This window comes from Hemitrygon akajei, chromosome 24, assembly GCF_048418815.1.
Source record: "Hemitrygon akajei chromosome 24, sHemAka1.3, whole genome shotgun sequence".
NCBI classification, from domain to species: Eukaryota; Metazoa; Chordata; class Chondrichthyes; order Myliobatiformes; family Dasyatidae; genus Hemitrygon; species Hemitrygon akajei.
In genome coordinates, this window is record NC_133147.1 from 21,273,103 (window position 1) to 21,292,392 (window position 19,290).

The 19,290-nt window shown below is 46.8% G+C and overlaps 1 protein-coding gene across 4 annotated transcripts in view; it reads left to right on the plus strand.

The window, feature by feature from the left end:
* Positions 1-4,064: 4,064 nt before the first annotated feature.
* leng8 (leukocyte receptor cluster (LRC) member 8) overlaps positions 4,065-19,290 on the plus strand; it is a 35,588-nt gene continuing 20,362 nt past the window's right edge. For 2 of the 4 annotated variants that reach the window (XM_073028518.1, XM_073028519.1), the window contains exons 1-8: positions 4,066-4,836; positions 5,599-5,750; positions 7,939-8,080; positions 8,773-8,886; positions 14,717-14,812; positions 15,131-15,356; positions 15,865-15,988; positions 18,034-18,219. In XM_073028518.1, the coding sequence (XP_072884619.1) occupies positions 5,656-5,750; positions 7,939-8,080; positions 8,773-8,886; positions 14,717-14,812; positions 15,131-15,356; positions 15,865-15,988; positions 18,034-18,219 (983 nt within the window). In that variant the 5' untranslated portion in view covers positions 4,066-4,836; positions 5,599-5,655. Of the gene's footprint in view, positions 4,837-5,598; positions 5,751-7,938; positions 8,081-8,772; positions 8,887-14,716; positions 14,813-15,130; positions 15,357-15,864; positions 15,989-18,033; positions 18,220-19,290 lie in introns of all 4 variants that reach the window. The other 2 variants (XM_073028521.1, XM_073028520.1) reach the window with 2 other exon arrangements.

Here is a 19,290-nt window from a genome sequence, read left to right on the forward strand (position 1 = left end):
AATGGGGTTGAAAGGATAATAAATCTGCCATGATGGAGTGGCAGAGAAGACTCAAATGGCCTAATTATGCTCCTGTATCTTATGATTTTATGGTCTAATTCAACACAACAGATCGCCTGGAGAATGGATTTCTCTTCTCCCCTCACTCTATAGGGGTGGTTTGTACTTGTTAAACACAAAGGCAACAATAAACTGTTGACTAGAGTTTCACTTTCTGTAATTACCTGCTTTGGGAAGATGGGGCTCATCAGCCGTGGTTGGCAACTCCCCTGGGAAAATGAAAGCTCTGATCTCAAACCTCCGCTGCCTTGTGGCTGTACCGTCACATGGGTGGGGGCGGGGGGGCAGTTTCAAGGGTAAACCCTGAGGGAAAAATCCAGAGCTGAATTTCCTAAGGCGGTGCTACATTGAGTTTAACGCTGACTAGCATAACCCGCGACGCCAAACTGTATCAGTCTCTGCTCTTCCTTTGGACTCCTCAGCTGCATGGAGAGGGGGAGCCGGCTACATGGGCAACAGCCTGGCCTCCATATCGTACTGCCCAGGCTTGCCCATGGACAGCTGGAATACAACATTACTGGTCGACCCTGACCAACAGACAGCCTCATCTCAATTACCTGCTTCAACACTGTCAGATGACAATGCAAAATTATATCCTTGTTATGTATCCCGTAATGGGTTAAAAAGGACCAGCAGAAATGACACACCTGGGGTCCGAGTCTTCCGTTATGAACACTTTTTGATTAGTAACTACATGATAAAGTAATATAAAACCAGATAAGGCAAACGAGTTAACAGAGTATATGCATATATAAGTGAGTAAATAAAGTTCCCAAACTTCTGGCAGCTCAGGTGATAAATGATAGAGTCTCACGATGGTATAGGTATGAAGTCAGTTCAGTTCTGGATATTGAATTGAGTAGATTGAAGAGAGAGGGAGAGAGTGAGAGATGTTTTGTCTTCCCAGTGCCGATGCCGTCGAATCTTCCCCATCGTCCTCCTGCTCCCAAAACTTACTAAAATCACCGACTGTGACCACACAAAAGAGGATGCCATTTTCACGTGGTACAGCTATCAACCCCGGCGAGGGTTACAGACACCGATAGCTTTCCACCCGTCACTCCTTTGTCCACACTGTGAGCAAAAACCCCACCTTTGTCGTGGGCACACAGATCTCAACCAGTGTCAGAGTCTTCCATGTCTCTGGCGTGTCTGATTACAAACCCAGTTGACCTTGTATGGATTCCACAAGTGCTGAACTCCAGCTGTCCATCATATAGCTCCGCCTTGCCGTTTCCAAGGCAACTCACATGTTTTTGTTGCTCCTCTTTTTAAAGGAACAGTCCAAGTCAAGTCAAGTCACTTTTATTGTCATTTCGACCATAACTGCTGGTACAGTACATAGTAAAAATGAGAGAACGTTTTTCAGGACCATGGTGTTACATGACACAGTACTGAACTACCCAGGACAGCATAAAGTGCACAAAATAGTGCAGGCATTACAATAAATAATAAACAGGACAATAGGGCAGTCAGGTGTCAGTTCAGGCTCTGGGTATTGAGGAGTCTGATAGCTTGGGGGAAGGAACCGTTACATAGTCTGGTCATGAGAGCCCGAATGCTTCGGTGCCTTTTCCCAGACGGCAGGAGGGAGAAGAGATTGTATGAGGGGTGCGTGGGGTCCTTCATAATGCTGTTTGCTTTGCGAATGCAGCGTGAAGTGTAAATGTCCGTGATGGCGGGAAGAGAGGCCCCGATGATCTTTTCAGCTGATGTTCTCAGTCAATATGTAATAATCCTTCAGATCTTGTCACATCCTTATAATGCAGAAATATTCCTATAAATGTTCAATTCATAGATTCATACAGCACAGAAACAGGCCCTTTGGCACATTTGCTTCATAGGATTTATACACAGTTTTTCATAAATTCTAGTAAATTTCACTATTTTCCTGTATATGCATGCAAGAAAATGATTCTCATGTTGGTGTATGGTAACATATTTGATGATAAATTTTACTTTCCTTTTATTTTCTAGGCCATGCCCAACTGATCTGCCTTGACCCATTAGCCTGTACCTGAACCATAGCCCTCCAAACCTCTGTCACCCATGTACCTCTGCAAACTTCTCTTAAAGGTTACTATTAAGAGAATTGTCCACCACTTCTGCTGGCAGTTCTTTCCACACGTATCACCCTTTGAGTGAAGAAGCTCCCTCTCAGGGTCCTCTTGAATATTTCTTCTTTAACCCACAAACTCTAGTTCTGTTCTCACCCAATATCAGCAGAAAAAAGCCCACCGACATTTACACTATTAATACACCTCATAATCTTGCGTGGCTTATCAAATCTCCCCTCATCTAAAGCTTTGACAAACTTCTAGAGATGTGTGGTGGAGAGTATATTGACTGGTTGCATCACAGCCCGGTGTGGAAACACCAATCCCCTTAAATAGAAAATCCTACAAAAAGTAGTGGATACGGCTCAGTCCTTCCCACCAGTGAGCGCATTTACCTGGAAAGTTGTAGCAGGAAAAGCAGCATCCATCATCAGGATCATCTCTTTTCTCGCTGCTGCCATCAGGAAGAATGCACAGGAGCCCCTGGACTCACACCACCAGTTTCAGACACAGTTACTACCCTTCAACATCAGGCTCTTGAACTAGAGGGGATAACTTCACGTGCCACATCCTTGAAATTTTCCCACAAATTATGGACTCACTTTCAAGCACTTTTCATTTCAGGTTTCCGATAATTATTGCTTATTTATTTATTACTATTATTTCTTCTTGTATTTGCACATTGGTTGAACACTCAAGTTGGTGGGGCCTTTCAATGACTTTATTATAGTGATGGTCCTGTGATAGATTGAGTGAGTAAGCCGACAAGAAACTGAATCTCAGGATTATGTATGGTGACATACAGTATGTGTACTTTGATAATAAATTAACTTTGAATTTTGAAAACACGCACAACATGCTGGAAGAACTTGGTGGTGGTGGGGGGGGGGGGGGGTGTCTGGCAGCATCTGTGGAGGGAAATGAACAGGCAACATCTCAGACTGAAATCCCTTTGCCAGGACAATGATTCATGAGTCCTCCTGCAGCGTCTTGACCCGAAATGTCGACTGTTCATTTTTCTCCGTAGATTCTGCCCGATCTGCTGAATTCCGCCAGCATTTTGTGCATCACCCCTGCCCCAAATGCCTCGTTGATCCTCACTAGAGATCTCATCGCTGGGAGTTCGCGGATTGCTGTTCATCTGTGCTGTTGTCTACAGGTATTTCTGAATCACATTTTAATAATTTATTTATGTTAGTATTTGTTTTATATGCAGTGTGTGATATATAGCTTATGAGTGCACCGTGGTCCGGAGGAACATTGTTTCGTTTGTTTGTTTATATGTACGCTCAGACAACGATAAACTTGAACTTCAACATGCAGCCTCTTGGTTTGGTGCCGGTGGATAAGTCCACGTTTCTCCGTACAACACTTTGTCCTCATGGCCCCTCACAACTGTCCTCTAGCCCAGCTACGTTTCGTCCCGCCTAACATCCTGCCCATCAGTGCCCTGGCCCTCCCGATCTTCCCACGGCCATTCCCTCCGGGGGTTAGTCCCTCCATCGACTCAGCCCTGACTCCCATTGGTGGAGCACTGAGGACGCAGAGCGCCATTGGTGGTAGAGGAGGATTGGTCCAATGGATCACCAAAGTACGGGGTTAGGGACTCTCATTGGTCGGAGGAAGGACGCGCGGACGTGAAATTCTGTCTCTTATTGGTTCGATGTTTGGAGGAATGCGCCTCTCATTGGACTGCTGGTGACTGGTGCTGGTGAGAAAGGAGACATTCCGAATTCAGGGTTGGTGCCGGTTTTCCATTGGACGGTGGTGAGCTCGCGCATGCGCCAGACCGGGGGCAATCGTTCATTGGATGAGTTAAGTACCTCGTCGCGACTCTGCTCCAATTAGAGGCATCATCATGTGAAGCGTCCTCATGATTGACGGAGTGTGGCGAGCTTCCATTGGTTGTTGATGGGTACTTCCGCCGTTAGGGGACGGGACGGGAGGAGGGGGCGGTGCTTCCTCTTTGGCTGCTGCGCCGCCATTTTGTCAATCGCCAGGAGAGTAAACGGCCGGAGAGAGGGAAGGAAAAAAGGGAAAAGGAAAAAAGGAGAGGGAAAACAGAACAGGGAGATAAGGAAGGAAGACCGGCAGTTATAGAAAGAGAGAAGTGAAAAGGGAAGGAGGGCAAATCAAGAACGGAAAGAGAGTGGAAAAAGGAAGGAAAAGTGGGGGAGGGTAAAGGGGATTGGAAGAGAAAGGGGTGAAGATTGAAAAGGGGAGAGGGTTAGAGAGAGTAAGGAGGGTGATAGGTGGTGAGGACGAGGGGGAAGCGAAAGAGGGGTAGTGAAAAGAATAGGGAGAAAAAGAGCGAGAAGAGAGGGGGAAAAGCTGAGGCACAGAGAGGGAGAAGGTTGGGAGGGGTGGAGCCCCGCGTAAAAGAGGGAAAAGGAAAGAAGCGTCCGGGGAGGTAGTGGAAGGGGTGGTGCAAGATCAGGGAGAGTTAGGGCAGAGACAGTGGGAGAGAAAAGAGGGGCCCGCAAGGAAATAGAGAGAACAGGGAGAGGGAGAAAAGAGAGGCTAGCTGGGAGAGGGAGGAAGGAGGGGCTACCAGGGAGAGAGCAGAGAGAGAGAAAAGGGGCTAACAGGGAGGTTAGCAAGGCTCACGGGGCTGGAAGGCTGTGAGTGATACTGGTCAGAGGGAGGAGGAGTTATCTAGAAGTAAAATCTCAAGGGTAGGGTGGTGAGACACGGCGACGGTTTGAGTTTCTCGTCACAGGTGAGCAAAAGGGTCGGGAGAGAGGAAGTGTAGGGGTTTACAACAGTGGGGTTGGAGGTTAATTGCACCTACATGTTGGTGAGAGAGTGCTATCCTGGGGATTTGGATTGCCTTTGGGGCAGGGAAGTGAGTTATTGCAATCCAGGTTATCATTGACATGAAATTTGTTGTATGACAGCAGTACAGTTCAAAAACTAAGTTGAAATGAATAATAGATAGATAGATAGATACTTTATTCATCCCCATGGGGAAATTCAACATTTTTAATATTTTTAATATGCATAAGAAGTGGAAATAAACTGCAAAATAGTTAGGTAGTGTTCATGGATTCATGGACCGTTCAGAAATCTGATGGCAGAAGAGAAGAAGCTGTACCTGGAATATTGAATATGGGTCCTGTGCCTCCTCTGAGATGGTAGTAATAAGAAGAGAGCGTAAACTGGATGATGAGGTTCTGATCGATGGCTTGGAGGGGGGTGTAGATGATGTGTTGGTGCTGAGAAAGGATCAGGACTCCCTGGAACTGGGGTTTGTTTCGGGAAGGGTGTCTGTGACAGCACGGTGGGGGATATTTTGCCTACTTGATTGTAAGGGAGGGTCAACACTGCCTTGGGAGTGGAGTTGGCATTGGGGCAATGGGAGAGGTTGGGATGGGGAAGACTTGGAGGTGTGGGATCGGGCTGGAAGTGCATACGTACCAATGAGACTAGTGTTAACGTTGATTCCTCTTTTCCTTCTCGCATATGCCCCCCCACCCTTCAGGTGTCAGTGGGGGTGCTGCCTCCAGAGGCTGCGGACGGGAGCCCACAGCCCGGAGATATGGCGGCTCTCCCGCAGCAACAGCAGCAGCAGCAGCAGCAATCTGGTCAGAGCCAAGCATGGATTGGGACCCAGGCAGCACAGGCTGCCCAGTGGTAAGAACCCTGCACCCTTCTCCCACAGTAGCGTAGTATTAGCACAATGCCAGCAACCTGGGTTCAGTTCCTGCTGCTGCCTGTAAGGAGTTTGTACTTTCTCCCCGTGGGTTTCCTCCAGGTATCCCGGTTTCTCCCCACAATCCACAGATGTATTGGTTGGGGCGGCACAGTACCGTAGTGATTAGCACGACGCTTTCCAGTACCAGGGATCTGGGTTCAATTCCTGCCGCTGCCTGTAAGGAGTTTGTACGAAGCTCTTACCCAGTCTGGTAGTCCTCATCTTGATGCTTCTGTAACTCTTTCCTGACAATAGTGGGTCAAGGAGATTGTGGAAGGGACCCTCAGCAATGCAGTTTTTACTATCCTCTGTACAGTCTTGTATTCTGATGCCTTGCAGGTCCTCTGCCACACAATGATGTGCCAGGCACGGTGCTCCTGTGGAATGTTGTTAGAATGAGGCAGTGAATCTTGCATGCCTCAGTCTCCTCAGAAAGTGTAGACGCTGCTGTGTCTTGCCTGGTAAGGAGATGTGGGTCCAGGTTAGATCGTCTCTTATATGTACAGGTGAATTGGGTCAAAGGTAGAAAAACCTGAAAGCATGGGCCACTGGGCTCTATCTAACAGCTTCTATCCCGCTGTTAAAAGTATGAGCGATCAGTATCCAGTTTACTATCACTAGCGTTTATTTATTTATTGAGGTATGACACAGAACAGGCTCTTTGAGCTGTGCTGCAATCCCCCAATTTACTCGTGGCCTAATCACAGGGCATTTTACAATGACCAATTAACATACCAACTAAATAAATGTATTTGGACTGTGGGAGGAAGCCCACAGGAAGATCGTACAAACTCCTTACAGACAGTGGCGGGAATTGAACTCAGGTCACCAGTACTGTAAAGGTGTTGTGCTAACCGCTACATTACCGTGCCGACGTGTGTTGTGAAATTTGTTGTTTATCTGTGGCAGTGCAGTATTTAAATTATATGAAAAAAATATATAGTGGAAAAGACAAATACTGAGGTAATATTCATGGATTATTGAAAGATCTGATGGCAGAGGGCTACAAGCTGATCCTCAGTCTTTGAGTGTGAGTCTTCAGGCTCCTGTACCTTCCCCACCCTGATAGTATTAACAAGAAGCGGGCATCTTACATGAAGCAAAGCAAATTGGATCTGCTCAGAATGGGTCCCAGATGCCCTCCCCACCTCAGCAGGAAGATTTGGGAGGTTTGGTAACATCATTTGGAAGCTAGGGTGCAGAGTTGGCGTTTTAATCCAGAGATGTGTAATGATTTGGAGATGAAAGTCAACAAGCCATCTTGCGGTCCTGAGGGAAGATCTCAGCCCAGAACATCAAATGTTCATTCTCCTCCATCGATGCTGTCTGACCTACTGAGTTTCTTCAGCATCTTATTTCTGGTGCTCAAGATATCCAGCAGCCGCAGACTCACTTGTCACAGCACGGATATTGTCCTGGATATATTCATAAATCAATCCAGCACAGATTCATGCCCGTCAGTCCAACCAGTCCTTAACATCGCATTTGCCGTCCTCACCATTGACTCAACAAACCAATCCTGCACCAGGACTCCTCTAAGTCCCTTTGCACCTCAGATTTTTGAACTTCCTCTCTGTTTAGAAAATATGTCTTTCCATATTAGCCACTTCCCAGAACAGAAATACACGAGGAAACTATGGGAGGGGGCGAGGGGGTGATGTCAGTGGTAGTTATTTTACACAGTTGTGGGTGGTAGAGGCAGATATAACATCCGTTAGTCTCATGAGACCATGGATTTGCTCCGTGGAAGGTCGCAGAGCGATATATTGTTAAGTGCCTTGTTCAAGGACACAACATGCTGCGTCAGCTGAGGCTCGAACCAGTGACCTTCAGATCACTAGACCGATGCCTTATCTACTAGGCCACACGCCAACACAGATAGAGGCAGATACATTCGGAACATCTAAGATTCTTTGATGGACATGTGAATGTAAGAAAAATAGAGAGCTATGTAGGAGGGAAGGGTTGGATTGATCTTGGAGTAGGTTAAAATGTAAAATGCCTCTACTGTGCATATCCAACCTGAGCCTTCCGGGGTGGGGGGGGGGGGGGTGTTGTAAAAGACAGTGACTGTGTTGTTCCCTTTGCTTTGTCGCCCTCTCCCTGACACTGCTCCCGTTTCACCAGGGCTCAGCAGTACAGCACCGGTGGTGCTGCCGAGGGTTCAGTCAAGCAGGAGAATCCGGAGTGGGAGAAGGCCAGGCAGGCCCTGGCCAACATTCACAAAGCCAGCACTTCCTCAACCTCCGGGGCGCAGGCCACCAGCCAGGTAATGGACCGGGTGTGGGGGCGAAGGGGTGGTAAGAGTAGTGGCGTCAGGGGAGGAAGATGAGGGTTGGGGACAGCTTCAGCGTAACAGTTAGCTGCAGAAGACCTGTGATGTGGGGCAAGAGCCAAGTGCGGAGGGTGGCGTGAGTGTTTAAGGTGGGGATTAGGAAGGGGTATCAAAGTAATAGGGGTGGGGGAGTAAGAAAAGAGGGTGGCTCGAGTTGGAGGGACGGGGTGGCAGCAGTGGTAGGAATGGGGTGTTGGGGAAAGGATTAGAGAGGCAGATGGACAGTTGGAGAGCGGGAGGGTGGGGTGGTTACAGATGGGTGAAGGATATGGGGGCTTGGAGACGGACAGAGAGGGTGACGGGTTGGAGGGGGGACAGGGGCGCAGGAGTTTGGAGAAGGCAATGGACTATGGGGTGTGTTTTGGAGAGGAGGCTGATGGGCAGGAGGAATGGTGAGGTGGGGTTGCAAGGGGTAGGGAAGGAGCTGTTAGATGTAGGAAAACAGACATTACAGGGAGAGCAGAAGAGACACAGATTGCAGGAAGAGAGGAAGAGGTTAAGTGCTGAGTGGCTGACAGGTATCAACTCTTCACCCGACCCTCCCTCACTGTTACTACACTCTCCTTTCTCCCTCCTGTCTGTGACCTTGACGAACCTACTGATCTGTTCCTCTCCTCTGGTCCTAGAGCTCTCAGTATCTCCAGCAGAGCGACAGCGCCGCAGTGCAGCAGTATTATCAGCAATGGTACCAACAGTACAACTACAATTACTCCTACCCTTACTACAGCCCCTACCAAATGGTGAGTTCCTTTGCACCTGGCCCCCGCTGGTGCTCTGTCAGTCGGGTCACTTACCGATTTATTGTTCTCAACTGTACCGAGGTACAGGCGAGCTTTCATTAATCAGTTTACTTTTATCAAATGTACCAAGGTACAGTGAAAAGTTCGTTTTGTACCTATGAAGGTTGGGGTTGAACAGAAGGAAACGGGTATTCTATGTGGGTATAATGGTTGGCAGAGAAAGTGCAGTGTCGGCTTCTGGGAAAAGGCCACAACGAGATGGGTGGTGAGATCAGAAGGTCACCTTTAACATGCAAGGGTTTGATTCCAGAGTCATGAAATAGTGAGGTAAATGCGGACCTTGAGCCGGTGATGTGTGTTGTCTGGTTTCTGTATCTTCTTGCCCAGTGGCCAGGAGGAGAGAGAATTGGTATTTCTATTGGTTTACAGTATAAAGCTTGCCTTGCATACTATTTATGCAGTTCAAATCATTACACGATGCTTGAGCTGGAACGTAGAATAATAACAATGCGGACTAAAGCAAATAAGTACAGTGCAAGATCATAACAAGGTAGATTGTGAGGGCAAGAGTCCATCTTATTGTACAAGAGGTATTTTGAAGAATCTGCTGGCTGGGATAGAAACTGGGGTATCTCACTTTACTGAGAACTGGGGGGGTGAACAGAGAAGCAGATCAGTATATTTATCGAGGTCACGAGCAGGAGGGGGGAAGTGGTGGGGGCAAGTGAGGGTCTGAAATATGCCATTTGATTTTTTGTGTTGTATATTCTGCATTTTCATTTGTTTTAATTTGTTGCAGTTTTTTTTTTAGAGTGGCAGGAGGTTTTGATATTTTGCGTTAAAGGGGTTGATTCCATAGTCTTTGGTGACTGTCTGTGGGAAGATAAATTTCAGGATTGTATGCTGCATAGGTGTTTCAAGTTGATGCTTACAAAAGCCTGAAAGCACATTACACCAGGCTCAAGGACTATCCCACTTGACTATCCTCAAGTGTGACAGTCATTGAGGCTGGTGGGACGTGCTTTCAGGCTTTTGTATCTTCTGCTTAATGGGAGAGAGGAGAAGAGAGAATGTCTGGGATGGATAGGGTCTTTGATTATGCTGGCTGCTTTACAGAGGCAATGAGAAGTATAGTCAGTCCACACAGGAGAGGCAGGTCCCTGTGATGTACTGAGCTGTGTTTCTTGCATTCACGAGCAAAGCAGTTGCCATACCAAGCTGTTATGCATTCAGAGAGAATGCTTTCACTGGTTTCATCACTAAAAATTGGTAAGATTCAACGGGGATGTGGAAAATTTATTTAGCCTCCAGAGGAAGAAGAGGCATTGATGCCCGTATGCACAAGTATAAATCAGCCTTAAGGAAAATACAGGGAGTTAGAGTAGGGCTAAATGTCTGGGGTACAAGTGGTCCTCAGTTACATTGTCTGCTTTCCTGTGGTAGCAGGAAGATCCGACAGAACCAATTGGGGGGGGGGGGGGTTCTTTTTGCAATATTTTTATTCAGAAGAAAAAAAACAAGTGTTAACACTTACCCAACAGGCTGGTATATGTCTAGGGGAAAAGGAGATCCAGCCACACACCAACCCCGCCTCCCATACACGCAGGTGCTGTGAGAATCGAGTTTATGCCTCGCGCCCGCCCACAATATCAAGCCCACAATATCAAACCCACAACAAATACCATTATGAAATGCACTTTAAAGAGTTTACTAAAATTAAAAGAGTATTAGGCAATACAATATATTTGCAAGGAAAAAAAACAAACGGCGCCAACTTAACAAAGTTTAGTCAGTTTAGTGCACATCGTTGGAGCTCAACCATCGAACCATCCGACTCCTCGTCGCTTGCCTCCGACCTCCACGTCTTCCACCTAGGACTCCCCGGTGGTCTTCCGAGCAGTGCAGCGCACGTCCACCTTTCTCGGCGTCTTCCTCCCGACTCCCCACCAAAAGCCCGCGAAAACCCCTTCCCCACATGCCCAGCCTCACAAGACAAAATAACATTCCCCATTGATTAACAAATGAATACAATTACCATATCAGCAAGTATAAAGCAAAACAACTGCGAGAGAAACACTTATCAGACAAAGAAGCATTCCTACTCTTAACAAACCAAAACCATTTTGAGTAACATACACAGGACATTGTACACAAGATTTATAGAGTGCAACACATAGATACATCTGAACATAAATTGTGTACATATATTGTAATAAAATTGATCAGAATGTTATAGTATAACACATAAAGGTATACCTCTCTGTAATCAAAAATTTAAAGATAGGTCATACATCATAAAAGCAATTTTTTATATAAAAAGTCAACCCCCTACCAACTACCAAAGAAAAAAGCTGATGGATGATAATGGATAATTAGGGGGAAAAAACATATTCGCTTAAGAAGAGAAGATAAAAATATACATAAAAGTCTGTGCACTGTTCAACTTTATAAATTGGATAAGTAGTTTAGGAAAGGTCCCCAGATATCATAAAAAGATTGTTTCGAATTTAAGACTGAGCAGCAGATCTTTTCTAAATTTAAATAAGACATAATATCACGTAGCTATTGAAGATGTGTAGGAGGGGTAGACTCCTTCCATTTAAGCAAGATTGCTCTTCTTGCTAAGAGAGAGGTAAAAACTAAAACCTGTAGGTTAGAAGTATTTAAAGTTATATCTTCATTTGCAATAATACCAAACAAGGCAGTAAGGGGATTTGGGTCAAATTGGACCCTAAAAAGTTGTGAGAAGGTATGGAATACTTCCCGCCAAAACTTTTCAATTTTAGGGCAAAACCAAAACATATGAATTAAAGAGGCATCAGCAGAGTTGCATTTATTACAAAGTGGAGAAACATTCGGATAAAAACTGGACAGCTTCTGTTTAGAAATGTAAGCTATATGAACCACTTTAAATTGTAGAAGAGAATGAGGAGCACAGAAAGATGATTTATTAACCCATTTAAGAATTTTATTCTATCTATCATCAGAAATCTGACAATTTAGGTCATCCTCCCAAGCTTTTTTTATTTTATATAAAAAGTCTTGTCTAGAATCAATCAACAAGTTATAGATACCGGTAATAGAACCATTAACAAAAGGTTTTAAATTTAAAAGATCGTCCAGTAAATTTTTATCAGGACCTACAGGAAAAGTAGTTAATTGGAAACGTAAGAAATCTCTAATTTGAAGGTATCTGTAAAAATGTGTTTTTGGGAGTGCAAATTTAGTTGACAGTTGGTCAAATGAAGCAAGAGATCCTGAGATAAACAGGTCCCAAAAACACTTAATACCTAGTTCATCCCAATCTTTAAAGACTTTATCAGTCATGGAAGGGATAAAAAAATAATTAAAGAGAATGGGAGATGATAATGAAAAATTCGCTAAACCAAAAAATTTCCTAAATTGAGACCAAATCCTTAAAGTTTGCTTAACAATTAAGTTATCTGTTACTTGCTGAAAAAGAAGAGTATGATCCAAGAAGAGAGACAATAGAGGAATTTTTTACAGAATTAACTTCTAAGGAGACCCATGATGAGCAATCTTTATGATAAATATGATAGGACCAGAAAGTAATATTCCTTATATTGGCAGCCGAAGTAGTAAAACCTAAAATTGGGTAGGGCTAATCCACCCATCTCTTTATTTCTTTGTAGGTAAACTTTACTTAAACGAGCTTGTTTAATCCAAATATAAGATGTTAAAATTGAATCTAAAGAATCAAAGTAGGTCTTAGGAATAAAAATAGGTAAGTCCTGAAAAAGATACAAAAATTTAGGAAGAATCTTCATTTTAATCGAATTAAACCCCCTTATTGAATTATGTGGAAAAAGATCCTTTCTAAATGGTCTCCTCTTTCTTTATCCCTAATTGGGGGGGGGGGGGGCGGGATTGGTTTAGATGCACGAATCAGTGATGCCTTGCTCAGATCCGCACATCATTCCCCACCCCAAGTGCAGGCTGCGGTTCCAGAGCGGACTGTTTTCCGCCTCCAGTTTGGTCCTCTACAATAGCTCCCAGTGCAGGCCTAGAATTCTCCAGCTGAAATCTGGTGCAGGCCGGCCCAGCTCCACCCCATTCAGTCAGAATCTGAATCACGTTTATTGTCGCTGACATATTGAACTCGAAAGCACAGTACAGGCCCTTTTGGCCCACGATGTTGTGCCGACCTTATAACCTGCTTCAATATCAATATAACCCTTCACTCCCTCATAGGCAGATAGATGAAAGAAAAACTGAGCTATCTAAGAGTCTCTTAAATGTTTACGACCAGCCCCTGCAGTGCTTTCCATGCACTTACCAGCCTCTACAAAAAAAAAATTCTACCTCTGTATCCTTCACTTCAATCACCTTAAAAAGTACGTTCTTTCATATTAGCCATTGCCGCTCTGGAAAAAAAAGGAGCTATGTCGTGAAATTTGTTGTTCTGTGACAGCAGTACTGTTAAGATAATACTGTGTGTTACAAAAAGTAAATGAGTAAATGGTGTAAAAGAAGAATAGCTGGGTAGTGGACTCTTAAGAAATACAATAGAGAATTTCTGATGGCGTCACATTTCTGAGGGGTACATGAAGTGAGGAATGCTTCATCTTCTCTCTTTGATTTCTCCTGTGTTCCACTCTTGTCAGATTCCTGCTTCTCAAGCACTTTACCTTTCCCACCCACCTGGCTCCACCTATCATCATCTAGCCAGCAACCTTCCCCTCACACCCACCTCTTTATTCTGGCATCATCCCCCTTCCTTCTCAGTCCTGAAGAAAGGTCTTAGCCCAAAATGTCAGCATTCATGTCCATAGATTCTTCCTGACCTGCAAAGTTCCTCCAGCATTTTGTGTATGTTACCTTGTTAAAGAGTCCTAGAAAAGTACAGCACAGAAACAGGTCCTTTGGCCCATCTAGTCCATGCCAAGCTATTTAAAAGGCCGCCTCCCATCAACCTGCTTCGTACCCCTATCATCCATTACTTACTGCCCATTCTGCCGCTGCTATTAAGGGTAGCAGCGAAGGTCCTGATTCTCTGTGTCTCCATGGCCACTGAGATGCAGAAGGATTCTTCATTGCTGTTTCCATAACAGTTTTGTTTTAACTGTCAGGGTTGTTAGCCCTGAGCTAAACAGATGAACCTAGAGGGTTGGTGGACCATGTCTAGCCTATCCTCTACCCTTTGACAGGTTTGGCATGGGTGTCTCTACCAAGAGCCAAAGCACAAAGCCCTGACTCCAGCCAACACAGCTATCCGGATCATTGGGGCAAGCAGGCTTCCAAACCCTACAAAGAGGTTGTGGCCCTCTTGGAAGCCTACTACCCATATACCTCTTCAAACTACTCAAATGTTGAAATTGAGCTGACTTGCACCTGCAGCTTGTTGCACACTCACAACTTGTGAGAGTTGCCCCTTAAATTTTTCAGCTTTCACCATGACCTCTAATTGCAGTCTCACCCAACCTCTGGAAAAAAAGCCTGCTTGCATTTACCCTATCTAAACACTTCATAATTTTGTATACCTCTACCAAATCTCCCCTCAATCTTCTATGTTCTAAGGAACAAAGTCCTCCATTACTTTGTTCATTTGTGCTATTTATTTAGCTTTGTAATTCAAAGTAAATACACACTTCTATGACTGCTTGTTCATGCAGGTATCTAATCAGACAATCATTCGGCAGCCACAGAGGCCTCTTGTGCTAAGGCTGCCATAATGGATGGGCAGTGGACAAATGCTGGTCTTGGTCGCAAACAGCAGCCTGTGATGGCGAAGTTTGGGGGCTCGGAGGGGGCAGTTGGGTGGGGAGGGTTATGTGGAATATTTCACCTTTTGCTGTCCTTTTTCTCCCAGAATGTTTACCAGGGGTACCAGGGTCAGTATAGTGTGCCAGGCTACCAGGTGGCCCAAGGGCAGCAGAGCTCCCAGCACGGCGGCAATCATGCCCAGGTGAGACTACTGGTTGGGTGGGGAGACTCGGAGTGAACTGGTGTCTGAGGGAACAGTGAGGTTCCCCTTGTTATCTCTCCCTTCTGTGGTTCCCACTGCCAGTCAGTTCCTTCCCTCCCAATGCCCTCCACAGTCACCTCCCTCTCCTTCCCCTCTCACCTCTGTTCTCCCCCCCCCCCCCCCCCGCCCCTCTCCACCACGGTCTCCTCAATCTCCCTGTCGCCCCCATCAACTTTCCCCACAGTGCCTTCGGTCTCCTCCCTCTCCTCTGGTGTCCCCAGTCTGACTGACACCCTTTCCCCTCCCATCTCCCTGCAGCCTCCTGTGCCTGGCCTGGAGGACAGTGGCTCCTACACCAGCGCCCCAGCTCAGGAACCGTCGGGCCCCCAGAGCCAACAGGGACCCAAGCACGGCAGCTCCACGCAGGCCCAGGTCCCAGCCTCACAGCAGCAGAGTCAGGCCCAGGCGGGGGGCCAGGGCACCTGCTACACTGACAGTGGCAGCAAGGCCAAGAAAGGACAGCCGCTGTGGCACCGCATGAAGCGTGAGTCCATTGTACTGGTGGCGTGGGGGGGGGGGGGGGGTGGGCATGAGGGTGTAAGGCTGATGCATCAGGTGGAACAGGAAAGGAAGGGGAGGCAAGACGTGGGTTACGAGAGGTAGTTTGGGTGAGCAATGAGACTGGGTAGTAGGGAGTTGAGATAGCAGGGGAGGTGTGGGTGGAAGAGGGACAACAGTGGCTGTGGTACAGGTAATTCTGGTGCATGGGTGGGGGTGGTGAAGCAGAAGGGGGAGTTAGGGGTAGCTAGGGTGAGAGATGAAACAGGGAGGGTGACAGCTGCTGTGGCACCAGAGGTAGTTCGTTTGGCAGGTTAGGAGGTTGGTGGGATGGGTTGGTGGGTTCTCTGACCCTATGTGATATGTCTGACATATTCTGTCTGTCTCTCTGCTGCTCTCTTGCTTTCTCTTTTTCTCTCTCTTCCTATCTCACTCTCTTTATTTCTCTCTTTCCCTGTCTGGTTGTTCTTCCTTCTGCCTCTTTCTCATTGCAGAAGCCCCTGGCTCCGGGGCGGTGAAGTTCAACCTGTCGCCTCGTCCGTACGTGGTGAGTGGGCAGAGCCTGTCCGGTGCTGAGCAGAAGAGCCACAAGTTCCCCGAGAGGTACCAGAGTCCCAGGTACCAAGGGAGGATGGCGAATGGTTGTGGAGGGAGGCTGGAGTGGCAGAATCCTGTGTCAGGAGGGGAGGTGGGTTGTGGAACTTTGGGTCCCTGGATGGAAAGGGGTGATGTGGAGGCCAAGGAGTAGATCCCCTGAAGGAGGGAGCAGCAGGTGTCTATGGGTCACTGCTTCCTGCCATTCGTATCCAACCCCATGTCCCTGAACGTCTACCCACAGCGCCATGCACCAGCTGCCTACCCTACTGACATCACATATCCATTTATTCTGTCTAACCGCTGACACTCCTCCCTCTAACCCATCCCCTCTCTCCCTTACTGTTGACCCCTATCACGACTTCCCCTCTCACGCTCACCTCTGACCCATGTTCCTGGCACCCATTGGTCATCCCTCTCCCTGTCTTCCCCCCCATCCCAGCACTAATCCCTCCCTCCTTCTGTGCTAATTGCCCTCTTTGATGACACAAAGCTGGGTGGCAGTGTGAAATGTCAGAAAGATGTTATGAGAATGCAGGGTGACTTGAACAGGTTGGGTGAGTGGGCAAATGTATGGCAGATGCAGTTTAATGTGAATAAATGTGAGGTTATTCACTTTGGTGGCAAGAACAGCTTACTAAATTAGCAGATTACTATCTAAATGGAGTCAAGTTAGGAAAAGGGGAAGCACAACAAGATCTAGGTGTTCTTGTATATCAGTCAATGAAAGCAAGCATGCAGGTACAGCAGGCAGTGAAGAAAGCTAATGGCATGCTGGCCTTTATAACAAGAGGAATTGAGTATAGGAGTAAAGAGGTCCTTCTGCAGCTGTACAGGGCCCTGGTGAGACCCCACCTGGAGTATTGTGTGCAGTTTTGGTCTCCAAATTTGAGGAAGGACATTCTTGCTATTGAGGGAGTGCAGCGTAGGTTCACAAGATTAATTCCCGGAATGGCGGGACTGTCATATGTTGAAAGATTGAAGCAACTGGGCTTGTATACACTGGAATTTAGAAGGATGAGAGGGTATCTGATTGAGACATATAAGATTATTAAGGGATTGGACACGCTGGAGGCAGGAAGCATGTGATGGGACTGATGGGTGAGTCCAGAACTAGAGGCCACAGTTTAAGAATAAGGGGTAGGCCATTTAGAACTGAGATGCGGAAAAACTTTTTCACGCAGAGTGGTGGATATGTGAAATGCTCTGCCCCAGAAGGCAGTGCAGGCCAAGTCTCTGGATGCATTCAAGAGAGAGTTAGATAGAGCTCTTACAGATAGTGTCGTGGTTTCTCGTGCCCCACAAACGACCAGGAGACACAGAAGATTCTTCAAGAAGTATTAAACTTTAATTTGCAAATCAAAGCTGAGACAGTCATTGAGCTAGTCGCTGATTGCCCACTGATCCTTGTACATAGCATTTTTTATAGCACTCTCCTGGTTTAGTTGCATTAGCATAGCATATTAATAGTGGATGTATCACAAGTACATCCGCCACTATTGTTTCTACCCATTGACTTAATCATGTTCTAATCTACATCTCTTAGCTACCTCATTAACACACCATTGCCTTCTACATTCTTAAGATTTCATTCTCCTAAATTGGATATATGCATAGCAAATAGCAAGTTCAAAGCTGACTACATAGTTTTGGTTACACAGCAAACTAAATTGGATACATGCATAGCAAATAGCAAACTCAGACTACATAATCTGCATCTCTTAGCTACCTCTCATTAACACACCATTGTCTTCTACATTCTTAAGATTTCATTCTCCTACTAAATTGGATACATGCATAGCAAATAGCAAGTTCAAAGCTGACTACATAGTTTTGGTTACACAGCAAACAATGCAACTTTTATACTCCAATAATAGCGGGGTCAAGGGATATGGGAAGAGGGCAGGAACGGGGTACTGATTGTGTATGATCAGCCATGATCACACTGAATGGCGGTGCTGGCTAGAAGGGCCGAATGGCCTACTCCTGCACCTATTGTCTATTGTCTCTCCCTTCCCCCGAGCTGACTGCCCCTTCCTCCCAGCACTGACTCTCCTCTCTCCACCCAGTGCCTCCCCCACAAAGCCAGATGACTGGCCCCAGGCCATGAAGGAGTACGTGCAGCGCTGCTTCACGGCCTGTGAGACCGAGGCTGACAAAGACCGCACTGAGAAGCTGCTCAAGGATGTACTGCAGGCCCGGCTCCAGGACGGCTCCGCCTACACCATCGACTGGAGCAGCGAGCCCCTCCCTGAGTGAGTCCTAGCCTGGGGTGGGGAAAGGGAGGGGTTGGGTGAAGGTATTCAAGCCCCCAGCGTGGGGAATGAAAGGGAGATGGACCTTCGCAGGGGGGAATTGAGCCTTTCATGTCAGGGAACAGAGCAGATTGCACCTTTTGAATGGGGGAAGTTTACGGCAATGGATCTTCACGGGAGGGAAATGGGGTCCTTTGAATCACGTGACTGGAGGAAATAGAACTTTGAGGGGGAACGGAGGGGGTGCGGGCCCTTTGGAGAGGGCGGGAGGGAGGTGTGCCCTTTGTGAGGGAGACAAGCCCTTTGTGTGAAGGGAATTATGAAGGAGATGGATGCTTTGAATCGGGTAAATGGGAGGGGATCAACGCTTTGAGTCAGGAAGAATGGGAGGGATTAATGCTTGAGACACAATTGGGATCAAGTCGGGAACGGGAAGGTGGACACTTCAAGACAGAGGAATGAGAGGCAGATGGGCACTTTGTCGCATGTTTGGTGGGGAGTGTTGACCTTTGTCATGGAAGGGGTGGGGGTAACCTTTTAGCCTGTGTCGAGGAAGTGAGAGGCGAAGGACCACTAGCCGATGGGGGCTGGTATGGGACAGAAGCTTCCGGTCTGTGTTAAGGGAACAGGAGTTAGATGGTACTTCGAACCAGTGCTGGGGAGGCAGTGAGGGGGGATAGGGACCTTTCAGTCAGTGTCGTGGTCAAATAAAGGGGTGGACCTTCGTGTCCATGTCAAAAGAGTGAGGGGTTCACCTGGGAATGGGGACACTAGTGGGGGAATAGGTGCAAGAGGCAGGAACTGGTGGAGAGGGCAGAATTGGAAAAGGTTGGGGTGTTGGAAGAGAGGGGGAAGAAAGGTGGAGGTAAGATGTTAGCTAGGAAGACAAGGTGAGGAGGGGGGATGAGAACATCAATGGGGATTGTGGTGGGACTGGAGCGGGGGTTTGGCGGCGAATAAGGAAGAGTAGATAGGGAGATGGAAGGGAGGGAGGGTAGGTTTTGGGAGGAGGAGGGACAGGAATGGTCAAAAGAGAAAAACAAGGATTGTGGTGGTTGGGGTTGAAGAAGG